This window comes from Oncorhynchus keta, chromosome 28, assembly GCF_023373465.1.
Source record: "Oncorhynchus keta strain PuntledgeMale-10-30-2019 chromosome 28, Oket_V2, whole genome shotgun sequence".
In the NCBI taxonomy this organism is placed as follows: Eukaryota; Metazoa; Chordata; class Actinopteri; order Salmoniformes; family Salmonidae; genus Oncorhynchus; species Oncorhynchus keta.
In genome coordinates, this window is record NC_068448.1 from 58,421,462 (window position 1) to 58,435,107 (window position 13,646).

Below are 13,646 nucleotides of genomic sequence, written 5' to 3' on the forward strand. Positions count from 1 at the left end.
GAAATTAAGATGAGATGCAGGCTATAGTGTGTGTGCACTTATAAAACCCTCCAGAGGGAAGGGTCAAGTCTGTGAGGTAAATATGCACATTCCCATAGCAACCCATATAAAATGGGGTGGGGGAAGGGGGAGTCAACTTTGATCTGAATAATGAGTGCCATTCACTTCTTTATCAACTTTGACTCTCATGTTGGATACATGTTGGTGGGTAGCCTAATGATACATATCAAATGTAGAAGAAAAGCCAAATCACATAGTTCCGTAAATTATTTATTTATGCTGCATAATTCTGTATTCTTGGCAATCTCATGAAAATGTAATTTTTTATTATGGGCCCTGTAATGAATAAGTTAAAAGAAATGTTGTACCAGAAGGTGACAATATCCATAAAAGGATGCTTAAAAGGATGTAACGACGGCACACCCTTACATGCGAAGTCTCCTATAGGCTATATTTAAAACAGTAAGGTCCATCAGTAAACACTTTTTGTGTCTCTGTGGATGTGTCCTGGCTTTTGCCAAATGGCAACTGGGAAAAAACAACCTCAGAACAAAAGGCTCTACCGGACAATAGAAGAATGGCCTAATGCCATGAGCGCGCATACCAGTGTTTTCACTGGTAGGCTCCGGCCTTCGTCAATCACACCCACATGTGATTTGCATAAAGGAGTGGACTATAAAATCCGACATTGGTCAACTGCAGAGTTCTCGCTGGGGTAGTACTGTTCAGAGGTTTCATCACACACTGAAGTGGAAGTCCAATTTGAGAGAAGGCATTTACACCGCTTTTTGAAGAAACCTTAGGGACCAAAGGATTACAATATGAACCGGACAACCAACAGGCAAACCACCTCTTCATCCTCTTACAAGAGGATGTTCGGCGGCGAAGGACGGCCCAGTGTCGGGATGGCTCGGTCCACCTTGTCTAGCCGCCAGTATTCGAGCCCGGTGCGCTCCTCTCGGATGTCCTACAGCGTCTCCTCCGCTCCGCCGAGCATTTACGCTTCCAAGAATGTCCGACTTCGCAGCAGCGCCCCGATGCCCCGGCTCTCGTCGGATACCGTGGACTTCGCCCTGTCCGATGCCATCAACTCGGAGTTCAAAGCCAACCGGACCAACGAGAAGGCGGAGATGCAGCACCTCAATGACAGGTTCGCCAGCTACATCGACAAAGTGCGCTTTCTGGAGCAGCAAAACAAGATCCTGTTAGCGGAGCTGGAGCAGCTAAAGGGCAAAGGCGCTTCCCGTATCGGGGATCTGTACGAAGATGAGATGAGGGATCTGCGGAGGCAGGTGGACCAGCTCACCAATGAGAAAGCCCATGTCGAAGTGGACCGGGACAACATGGGAGAGGACATCGAGAGGCTCAGGGAGAAGTAGGCAACGATTATTTAATTTTCTGAATGCCCCCCTCCCACGATTATTTAATTTTCTGAATGCCCCCCTCCCCTCCCCCCATCTCTGAAGCACTATATGAGCTATTAATGCACCACACGTCCCTTTTCAGTTTGTTCCTCTAGACCTTTGTTGGAATACATGCATTAATTCCCCCAAATGTTTCTCTTGGCAACGGCCCATGCATTCTTTAGTTCTTTGTAAAGCCATTAGCCCACAGCCCCAGAACTACACGCAGATTACGGGCTTTTAAGCGCTCTTCACTGTCATACATAGCTTTAGCTGTTTTGTTCAAGGCCTGGATGCAGTTTTGCACTGAACATATTATGCAATCACGAAATACTTAAATGAACTCATTCTTCCAATTGCAACTTTCTATTAGACTATTTTAGCTTTTTTTAAAGAAAGGGGAACGATTTTCCTTTATTGTACTTCAGATAATCACATATGGCAAAGAAGGCATATAACGTTGTAGCCGACTGCAAAGAGTAAGTTATTGGTGAAAGTAACCTCAGATAAAATACTTTAGATATTACAGTCGAACTCAAGAGTAGCACCGCGGCCTTCCATACTCCAGGACTTCCTCGCCAAATGTGGGTGTGGCAATTGAAATACATTATATAATACACTCCAATGCTATTCTCAGGCTCCAAGATGAGATGATCCAGAAAGAGGAAGCAGAGCACAACCTGCAGAGCTTCAGACAGGTATGGTAGAAAGTCCCATTCAGTGTTCCTTGATTCGTTTCATTCATCTAAAAAATGTGTAAAAACAACAAACATTATTTTTTTTTATACATGTGTGATGCCATCTCTTTATTTTCAACAGTAAACTACATAGTCCTGTTCATTTCATACTGAGTACTTGTGATCGTTTTTTCCTACTAAAGCATGTCTTTTGAAATGTGACGATAAACTTCATACCTGTTGCTTTGCGTGGTAGCATAGGTCCCACGTAGAGATGTTTCACCTCCAGTGACAATCTCTCGGAACAGCCAGCCATGTTGGGTGTGTTGCAATCAACTCCATTTGACAAGTCATTTTGACACGGGTGCATGTAATTGTAAGATGCAGGGCTCCCTTGCAAACGAGACATTGGTCTCAGTGGCACGCCCTGGTAAAATAAAAACGTTTTTTGCTGTCCACTCATGGAGGGAAGTGTGTGCAGTTTACATTAGAATGATTGTGCCTTTCCACTCATGCTGGCTACTCAAGTGTTACTCTAGACATTTTAGAAGGTATTTTGGGGATTTAGATCAAATCTCCATTGGGTTTCATTAATTTGGTGGCTTTGCAGTGAGGAGCAGCTGTGTTACTGAGGACCTTGGTGGTTATCGATCCTCTCTTACACCTCAGTGGGCTCTCCATTCAGAATGCAGTCCCATTCAAATGAGCAGTACAACTTTGTTTTGGCGAACATGAACTCGAGTGGAGTGCCCCGATAACATATACGGAACCTAATCCCTATTCTTAGAATTATGTATATACCTCATCCTTGTCAAGATGCCACTTTCTAGCCTCATTGCTTTTTTTTAAGTCCCTTTGTTCTCCCCTTGGGGAATTGCCAGTGGGAACACTTAGTGAAGTGAGGTTGTCAAATATAATGTTACAAGAACCCAGCTGTTGCCACGTCTGTCAGAACCGAACAGAGGAAAGTCCACAGCAGCTCTCCTCATCCAGGCCCGGTCTGGTCCGGGCCAGCCACCGTGTCACTGTCTGCGTTTTTAAACACAGAGCTCAATGGACAGCTTTGTCCCAGTCGGAAATTATGGCAGGAAAGCTGATTCTCCAATGGCATTGTTTCTGTTCTGTTGATGAGGCGATGGAGAGGGGGGTTGTGGGTTAAATGACAAAGCAAGCTGTTGTCTGGGTGGGCGGTACCAGTGGTGGGGATGAGGGGTGGGTGAGCGGTACTGACTTACCTCGGCACACTGGTTGGCCGGCAGGCAGCAGACAAACTGACTGTTTGTTCAAGTACATCTGGCGCTGGCAACAAGGGCTCTCCACATCCGGGCCAGAGGGTGACAGAGCTGAGACCAGAAGCCAGCAATCTGTATGCGTGTCCAGCAGTAACGCACTTATGCTGGGAATACTTTTAAATGTAGCTTTATTGACATGAGGCCTTTATTTTAAAAAAAATGTAAAAAGTAATCTGATTCCTGACTGATTATTTTCCCCCAGTAACTATGCTGCTTGTTCACTTATTCTTCATTAGGGTTTTTAAATACAGGAAACAACTGCTTCTGTGTGATTTAATGCCATGGTATACAGGAAGCTGGGAGTTTGGCTCAAGATGATCAGCACTGACAGGCCTTCAAGATGTGAAAAATGTGTGTAATACAATGCATTATACAGAAGTTACCTGAGACATGGTAAGGAGACCATGTCTCTGGATTTGGAAGATTGATTAAAGGTATATTCTATAATATATTAGTTTATTTCCAAAATGCTATATAAAAACACTTCACATTTGTGTTTTTTCATCAGAAATGATTGCTTCATGTGAGTGCGCAAAAAAAAAAGATTTTAGGTGCATTGTTTTAGGCAAAATGCTATATAGCCATTGTTTACCTGACATGGAATGTTTTGTGTCCTGTATTTTTGACTCTGGTTGTCACACCTAGCGATCGATGTTAAGCTGAATGCACTTAGTGTAAGTAAATCCATTTGGATAAGACCACCTGCTAAATGACTCATGAGGTTATTGAATTATAACAAATTGTCACGTGTGTAATTTGTACATTTCTTTATTGGAAATGAGTTATTTGTTACAGTTGATTGAACTTGTCTTTGAGAGAGGTGGATATAGCATTTTGATGACATGACACCCTCAAGTGATTTCAAACAAATACATGTCATTGAACAACCCCATCCCATGATTAGATGTTTTTTTTCACTATCTAATTATTTAAAGAACAAAGGTTAATTTACCAACATTTGTTAAAATGTGTAGATTTTTGGCAAGAAACTCTTTCTATGCCATTTAGACTCTTATCCAAACATTTTATGTACAGGTGGGCCCAGGTTTGAACCCACTATCCAGGCATCGCAAGTGCCATGCTCCACCAATTGCGCTACAGTGGCCCATTTACGCCATGTGGACCACTATTTTCTGCTATGCCACTGTACGGGATTTGAATGTGATGTAAAACTTTGTACTACATTTTTACTGTGTGTAGGATGTGGACAATGCCTCCCTGGCTCGTCTGGACCTGGAGAGGAAGGTGGAGTCTCTTCAGGAGGAAATAATCTTCCTCAGGAAGCTGCATGATGAGGTGAGACTATGACAGTGGTTAACATCTCCAACCTTACCTGACACCCACACCTGTCCCAATGGATTGTGTTTATTAGGAAGCTGAATGACCAAGTGTCTCACCTGACACCTCACCTGTCCAGACAGACATCACAGATGACTATGGTGTTGTCCCTTAACAGTCTGTCCATCTAACCTTACACCCCCACCTGTGCCAAGTTCGGACAGTCTGTGTCCTGCCGCCTCCGCCGTCACCAAGGCCTAAGAGGATCATGGTATTGGCCTGGCCAGCAGGGTCATTGCCATGGTGATTACACACTCTCAGCGGATCGGAAGTCTGGGATTTACTGTCTAGAGGATAAATTCATGGCAGGTGGAGCAAAGACTTAGATCAAGGAGGAACCCCCCCCCCCACCCCCCTGAATATACATCTGAAGTTACTCAACAACCCATCTACATTGAGTATACTCTAACAAACACACCTGTGACCACGCTACGTTATTGGACGTTAGCCATTGAGGTAACCTTCTGATCTAAGAGTCAGTATTGTAACGGTCCCTCTCCTTTATCCACTCTGTAGGAGGTTGCTGAGCTGCAGGCACAGATCCAGGATCAGCATGTCCAGATTGATATGGATGTGGCCAAGCCTGATCTGACGGCTGCCCTGAGGGACGTGCGTGTGCAGTACGAGACCCTGGCCAGCAGGAACCTCCAGGACTCTGAAGACTGGTACAAGTCCAAGGTCAGTAACCCCTCACTCACACTATGGCTGTGTCCCAAATGGCTTTTGTCAAAAGTCGTGCACTGAATGGGTGTGCTATTTGGGATGCATCAAGGGCCCCCTCACACTGTCTGTCCTCCACCTGTCGTTCAATCCCTCACATTGGCTTCGTGTCTCTTTGGCCCCGTCTGTCACTAATCACAATGAAAGTTTATACTTTGAGAGGACGTAGTAGGCTAGTGTCTTGCTGTGGAGCTGAACAACATCAGTGTTTTAAATCTTTGAAGATTGATTGCAAATGCTACTTAGTTAACTGTTTTATGAATCCAAAGCTGTCCTACCATGACAAAGCACAGTAGCAGTTCTGGTGTGCAGGTGCAGCAGTGATCGCTCTAGGGATGACAGAGTAGAAATGTCTAGCAGGGCTATTCCTTGTAGGATTAGCTTTTCAGTCTCCTAACAGGCCAGATGGTGCTGTAGGGCTCAGTGGATTGAGTGGACAGCTGACCACTCACTGAGTCAATGACAATGGTCTGTGAGTGACCGCAGGGTGCATTGCTCTAAAGCATATTGATCTGCTCCATGGAAAACTAAATGGAAACATTTGAGGACAATGTGTATTGGATACAAGGTAATACAAAGTGATTTCTCTAATGCTGTAGAAGTGTTTTCAGAGAGCGAGAGAGACAAATTGCCTGTTTTGCGTTAAGGCTAAATGTCTGGGCTTACAGCCAGGGTGAGAAAGAGGCTGAGCGTTCAGCTTTTAATCTCAGGGTTCAGGAGTAGAGCAGAGTTTTCTCACACAAGTCCCTCTTGCTCACGCTCACCTTCTGTCTATATCCCCTTGCCTCTGAGACTCCCACACATCAATTAAGGCTAATTAAAAAGCCTTCATCTCCAATGATGACTAACAAGGCCTCTCTGCCCGCTCTCTTTCCCACACCCATCTATCTTTATCTCTCCCCATCCCCCTCAGTTTGCTGACCTGTCGGAGGCTGCAAACCGTAACACCGATGCCATCCGGCAGGCCAAGCAGGAGGCTAACGAGTACAGGCGTCAGGTACAGGCCCTAACCTGTGAGGTGGATTCTCTCAAAGGAACTGTAAGTACTTTCCCAGTTCACTTCCTCTATTGACTGACTTGGCCTTATTCCTTTCAGCTCCTAGTGGAGTAAAGGGCCTCGTCGGGTTTGCTAGAGAAACACGAGCGTCTCACTCCAGAGGAAATGTTGTGTACTACTAGAGTGAGGAGTACTGGCAGAATCTCCTGATGAAATGCAACTCTAATGAAATGAGTGGTTGAATGCAAAAAATAGACTAGCAAAACCACCTCTGCTGACTGAGTGCATTCTGGTGTTCTCCCAAGACTTGACTTTAACAACCCAGATGAAATACAATGTTAACGGAATTTCTGGAAGTGTCCTTGCAGAGAATTTTGAAATGTGTAGCATCAGACAATGACCTGAGACTATCAGTCATCTCTTATCAACCTGTGTAGAATGAGTCCATGGAGCGTCAGATGAGGGAGCTGGAGGAGAGCTTTGGCTGCGAGGCTAATAACTTCCAGGACACCATCTCTCGCCTGGAAGACGACATCAGGAACATGAAGGATGAGATGGCCCGTCACCTCAGAGAGTACCAGGACCTTCTCAACGTCAAGATGGCCCTGGACATAGAGATCGCCACCTACAGGAAGCTGCTGGAGGGAGAAGAGAGCAGGTGAGGTCATGATGGACAGATGCCTACCAAGCTGCTGGAGGGAGAGGGGAGCAGGTGACATAAGCAGAGAAAGTAGAGGGCAGAGAATGAGGGAGGAAAGGGGGAGGTGTATGTATATAGGGAAATATATTTGCCTGTTGGTGTTTGTCCACAATGCGTGTGTATGGTGGCTTATACAAGAGACAGATGAGTCAAGACTGAAACAAACAGGTTTTATCTTGTGTTCTCCTCTGGACTGTAGATAAGCGTATTAAACGGGACTGTAAGGAAGATTAGTGTTTCAGTGGTTTGCATGCCAGTTTCTCAACTTCAGACGTCAAGCTGTGTCTAATGCGCTTTTCTTTCTCTATCTACCCCCTCTCTTCATCCCTCCTAGAATCACCACTCCCATGCCCAACTTCTCATCATTTAACCTGAGAGGTAGGTTCCTTTAGAACAGAGCACTACCTCCTGTGGGAATGTTACTCGTGAGGATTTACTTAACACTAGCTTGACAACTTCACCAGGTAACCAGCAGCACTATCCTCATGTAACCTCCGAGTGATGCAGTTGAGCCTTTCAATTATGGATTCTGTGATTCTGAAAGTCCTTCTCAAAGAAATTATGTAATGGAATGGAACTGCTTTTATGGCAATATAAAGGTTGAATGCAATAATTCAATTCAGTTACAGATTTGACTAGAAAGTGTTGTATTGAGTGGAACATTTCTTTAAATTTTATTTTTTAATTTTTAGCCTGTTTTCTCCCCAATACTGTGGTATCCAATCGTTTTTAGTAGGTACTATCTTGTCTCATCGCTACAACTCCCGTATGGGCTTGGGAGAGACGAAGGTTGAAAGTCACGTGTCCTTCGATACACAACCCAACCCAACCAAGCCGCACTGCTTAACACAGCGCGCATCCAACCCGGAAGCCAGCCGCACCAATGTGTCGGAGGAAACACTGCACCTGGCAACCTTGGTTAGCGCGCACTGCGCCTGGCCCGCCACAGGAGTCGCTGGTGCGCGATGAGACAAGGACATCTCTACCGGCCAACCCCTCCCTAACCCGGGCGGCGCTGGGCCAATTGTGCATCGCCCCACGGACCTCCCGGTCGCGGCCGGTTACGACCGAGCCTTGGCGCGAACCCAGAGTCTCTGATTGCACAGTGTCTCTGATGGCGCCCTTAACCACTGCGCCACCCGGGAGGCCTGAGTGGAACATTTCAATATCATTTTATCCAAGTTGCACTATTCAATATTTTGTCTTATTGCAGAATCCATGCTGGAGGCAAGACCAATGATTGACAACCTGTCAAAGAAGGTTGTGATCAAGACCATTGAAACTAGAGATGGTCATGTAAGTACTAGACTCCATTTAAGTCTATAGAATTAAGAATGCATAACATCAGTGGAGGCTGAGTTGAAAGTGTCCGTTCGACTTTCATGTTAGACACAGGCCTGATACGAAGACATCATGAAGGCACATGCATTCTTATGACAAGTTATAATGCGTTATACCTGTAATCTGCAAGTAAAGTGTTTCCATACTCACTATAACCTCCCTCTCCTCATCAGGTGATCAATGAGTCCACCCAGAACCATGATGACTTGGAGTGAACATCACATAGCATGTCTCTATTGAGAAGAGAAAATAGTTAGCAGCAGCATACTGGGGGGGAAATGCACTGTCTGGGGATGAGGAGAAAGCAAAATGGGATATTTCTGTTTGTGAGTAAAACTAAACAAAAACAGCTTTAAAAGTGCCTTTATGACATGTTAGGGTACTTGCTGATCTGGTAGGGTTGTTGATAGGTAGGCTAGACACTGTTTAGAGGTGATGAAACCAGCTTTACTGAATGTTTCTGTTTGACCACAGACACTGGGCAATTCTCAAATGACACTTATTTTTTCTGTTATAGTGCTCTACCTTTGTACAGGGCTCTAGTGAAAGGTAGTGCACTAAGGGAATAGGGTGTCATTTGTGATGCAACCACACTGAGTCTAGTTTACACTTGCGCTGTTAGGCTTAGACCATAGCAACACTTTGAGCAATGGCTGTTTTTTTCTATTCTAATTTACCAAAATCATGGGAAGGATTGAAGCACTGTTTCATGTACACAAACAAGACCAACACAACTGTCAACGCTACTGTAAGTCAATAAAGCTTTGAGGAAAATGCAATTTATTCTGAGGTGTCTTGAATTATACTTTTTTTTTCTTTGAGTTTAATGGCCAAAGTACTCTTGGTGTTTAATTCCTTCTCCCTGTAAATTCCGTTTAATTCAAATTCCAGGTCAGTCTCATTTCCTATGTTAGGTAAATTCCAATCATTAATTTCCCAAGTCAATATCATCACTGACAATTCCTCAAATTCAATTCGCTCAGGCTGATCATGTCAGTGTTCAGAGATTTAGACAAGTTGAAATGATTTAAAACAAATCCTGCAGTCAATATTTGATACTAAGTGCATTCATTTCATCGGGAAATGTAAAAATATGGAATTCCAAAGATTTAAATGTTTTCCAATTCTAATTTCAATTCTATAACTCTAATTAAACAATTCTCCACTTCATGAGTGCATTCAAGAATTGGGGTAAAATCCAATTCAACCCTGCTAGTATGCTGTATATATTTATCTACTATAAAGTTCAAACTTGGACTTAAACACTATAATGAAACCTCAGTGCTCTACACAATGGTTGACTTGATAATTACCAAGAGGACATCTGTTTCCTCTGCCTATCTCCTAGCCCGCTACAGTGGAGGAAGTGACAGAGCATTATCAAAAAGTGACAGCGTAATGTCAGGTCCTGCTAACTCACAAGGCAACTTCCCAAACTCTGCTCTCTACAACCCCAGACAACTGCATGAGTGTGCTAAATACAGCTGGGTAGAGTTGTCATTCTACCCTATTGAGTTTGGTGCATTTGGTAGGTAATGGTCACCAGGAATTCCCTATACAGTAAGTGCAAGATGCAGCTTAGTAATAAGGTGGGGGAAATAAGCACAACCATGGTCTCTACTAGGATGCTAACAAACATAGAAACGTGAGCTTGAAAGAAGTTAACTTCCTCACTCTAACCCTTGTCCCTTCGCACCAATCACAAGAAAGCTGGATCAAGAGCTCAGTCCCTTGATAGGCCCTCTGACCTCTATTTGGGGGTAACATTCCTGTGAGTATTCTGGGGCCGAGACAGCCAAATACCCAAAAGGGTGCCGTTTCGGGTCAGTGGGTTAGATGTTTTCAGACTGCTTCATTCCCACTGGTGATGCTGTGTTAGTATCAGGAAATTTAGAGCTAATTTAAGCCCTATTCTCTACATAGCCTGGACATAAGTCCACATACTCCTGCTGTGTGGCAGAGTAAATGAGTAGGTCATAAATTGTGTTGGAGACCAGGTCTGTGCCCCAAATGGCATGCTAGTGCACCACTTTTAACCAGGGCCCATATGGCTCTTGTCAAAAAGTAGTGCAGATAGTCTACAATCTGTAGTTCCTGAGTAGATTTCCTGTCTTTGACTACCTCCTAGTGGAAAATGCTGTGTAAAAGCACATACACCCACACCTAGGCCTACCTAAGTCGTTCATATTCATCCCTCTAAACATGTTCGTGCTGCTCACAATCCATGCATCCACACACTTTATTCTATGGTCATCTTTGTTAGCCTCCCACTGGGCACAGACGTTTGTTTGTCTAGTTTTGATTTACGTGAACTCAAGGTGAAATCAAAACATTTCACCATGTCATTGGATTTAAGTTCAAATGTGTGCAGAAAAACGTTCTTAAATGACGTGGAAACACCCGGAGGTGGTCTCACTTGATGCCGAAAAAGCGTTTGACCGCGTTGAGTGGGATTACCTAACAGCTGCCCTTTATAGATTTGGCTTTGGCCCCAAATTCATTGTGTGGATAAAGATGATTTCCCCCCCATGGCTTCGGTACGGACTAATAACTTGTCCTCTGACTATTTTCCCTTGCACTGCGGATCGAGACAGGGTTGCCCACTCTCCCCCTTGTTGTTTGCTTTGCCAATCGAACCTCTCGCCATTGCACTACGCTCTAATGATGCTGACAAACAAAAGGAGGTCATCTCCAACCCCGATACCTCTGCCACGTGCCCTGTGCCCTATCTGTTCTTAAAAAGTGTGGATCAATCTCAGGGTACAAGCTGAATCTAGGCAAGAGTGAGCTTTTTCCGGTAAACAAGGCTGCTTTATTAAAGTGCTCTTTTACAAGTTCTCAGTTAAGGATTGTCTGGGATCAATTCACTTACTTGGGAGTAAAAGTGACAAGGAAATATTCAAATTTGTTTCAGGAAAACTTTGTTACTCTAGCAGACAGATTGTTTCAATCTTTTACTTTTTGGAATTCGCTACCCCTTTCTCTTATCGGAAGGATTAATGTCATTCAAATGAATGTGTTGCCCAAATTATATTTATTTCAATGTTTACCCATTTTGATTCCCAAATCTTTTTTTATTTCACTGGATCAAACATTCATGCATTTTATTTGGGATGGCAAGGTACCACGGATTGGTAGAAAACATTTACAGAAGCATAGGTCATTGGGGGGTTTAGCTCTACCAAATTTTCAGACATGCTACTGGGCTGCAAATTTCAGAGCCATTCTGTACTGGCTGCAGACTGATCCTACTGGCCCTAGACCACTGGGTCCAGATGGAGTCTGAATCGTGTAAACCTGCAGCACTTTCCTCTGTGCTGTGCTCGTCTCTCCCAGCGTCCCTAGGCAAAAGGTGTGTCAACCCAATTGTAAAGCAGTCTCTTAAAATTTGGAATCAGTTCCGTTTAGCCTTTAGCCTCCGAGGCTTTTCTCTATCAGGCCCAATCAATCAGAACATTTTATTTCCATCTTTGAAAGATGGGGCTTTTGGCATTTGGTACTCACTAGGCCTCTCCTCGCTAGCCCAATTATTCTTTGATACATTTGCCTCTTTCTCAGCTGCAGGAAAAGTTCAATCTCCCCCAATCCCACTTTTTCCGCTATCTCCAGACTAGAAACTTTGTCAAAGCTAACACCCCTGGATTTCCCAATAGGGCTGCAAATACAGCTGTAGAGAGCATCTTGGAGCTGAACAAGCTTCCTAGGGGTGCAATTTCAGATGTATATGCAATCATTCATGACTTACAGAACCCTTCTTTGGTGCCTTTAAAGACTCGATGGGAAAAGGATTTGGGGGAGGACATCCACAAATTAATACAAACCATACGAAATTAGTTTGTTACGTCTACCGCTGAGTCCAGATTAGCCATTGAACTCACTTAACTGCAGTCAGATGGAAGAGGAAACGAAACACCCCACTCGCAATTTTTTTTTCTGGTTCAGATTTAGTCAATGACCTAAGCAGACCGGACCCAGTTGCTATCGCATTGGTTCCAAAATGGGAGCGCCATGCCTTAAGCAGACTGGAACTGTGACCATTTTTGTCAATGGTAAATGGCCTGACTTAGACACAAGTCATCCACCATCTTTGCTGTAGTCTTCTTTCCAAATAAGTGACAAACCTGAGGTGGGAACGGGAAAGTTTGTTTTGCATGGCCCGGTGCCTCGGTTGGTCTGGATTTAACCTAACATAGGTAATATTCCAGATGGAAACCACTTCAGAGTGCAAGCTAGTAAACGTGGCCCCGTCTTAATTTATCTAAGTCTCGTCAGAGGTTGTAGCGGGCTTTCTTGTATGCGTCCATGTCCAGTTTCATGTAAACTGTAGCTCTAGCCTTTAGCCCAGTCCCGATATTGCCTGTAATCCATGGTTTTGGTTTGGATACGTTCTTATAGTAACTGTGGGGATGACATTGTTTATACACTTATTGGATGAAGCCTGTGACTGTCGTGGTAAAGTCCTCAATGCTATCAGATGAAATCGCAGAACATACAGTGGGGCAAAAAAGTATTTAGTCAGCCACCAATTGTGCAAGTTCTCCCACTTAAAAAGAGGCCTGTACATTTTCATGGGTACACTTCAACTATGACAGACAAAATGAGAGAAAAAAAATCCAGAAAATCACATTGTATGATTTTTAATTAATTAATTTGCAAATTATGGTGGAAAATAAGTATTTGGTCACCTACAAACAAGACATTTCTGGCTCACATACCTGTAACTTCAAGAGGCTCCTCTGTACTCCACTCGTTACCTGTATTAATGGCACCTGTTTATTAATGGCACCTGATCAAATTGATGGCCGTACTTCATTGCACAAAGGAATAACCTCAACCAAATTTCAAAGACTGGTGACATCCAGTGGAAGCGGTAGGAACTGAAAACACGTTCCTAAGAAACATCGTTTCCCAATGAGAACTCACTGAACAGACAGAGACCTAAAAAAATATCAGAACGGTTAGTCCTCGCGGTTTTGCCTGCTACATAAGTTCTGTTATACTCACAGGCATTAAATCAAAATCAAATGTATTTATATAGCCCTTCGTACATCAGCAGATATCTCAAAGTGCTGTACAGAAACCCAGCTTAAAACCCCAAACAGCAAGCAATGCAGGTGTAGAACCACGGTGGCTAGGAAAAACTCCCTAGAAAGGATTTCAATATCTAATCATGGCATG

The 13,646-nt window shown here is 43.9% G+C and overlaps 1 protein-coding gene across 1 annotated transcript; it reads left to right on the forward strand.

Annotated features, from left to right (window-relative positions):
* Positions 1-687: 687 nt before the first annotated feature.
* vim (vimentin) lies at positions 688-9,247 on the forward strand. Its single transcript, XM_035741659.2, has 9 exons — positions 688-1,375; positions 2,041-2,101; positions 4,573-4,668; positions 5,227-5,388; positions 6,344-6,469; positions 6,865-7,085; positions 7,462-7,505; positions 8,341-8,423; positions 8,642-9,247. Exons 1-9 carry the CDS (start codon positions 822-824, stop codon positions 8,681-8,683), a joined length of 1,389 nt encoding a protein of 462 aa, XP_035597552.1. The 5' UTR covers positions 688-821; the 3' UTR covers positions 8,684-9,247.
* Positions 9,248-13,646: the final 4,399 nt, after the last annotated feature.

Excerpts from the sequence above, each read along its gene's own strand:
- vim (XM_035741659.2), top strand. The coding sequence starts at position 822 with ATGAACCGGACAACCAACAGGCAAACCACCTCTTCATCCTCTTACAAG. Across the intron at positions 2,102-4,572 it reads ACCTGCAGAGCTTCAGACAG|GATGTGGACAATGCCTCCCT; the intron begins GTATGGTAGAAA and ends TACTGTGTGTAG. Across the intron at positions 7,506-8,340 it reads CTCATCATTTAACCTGAGAG|AATCCATGCTGGAGGCAAGA; the intron begins GTAGGTTCCTTT and ends GTCTTATTGCAG.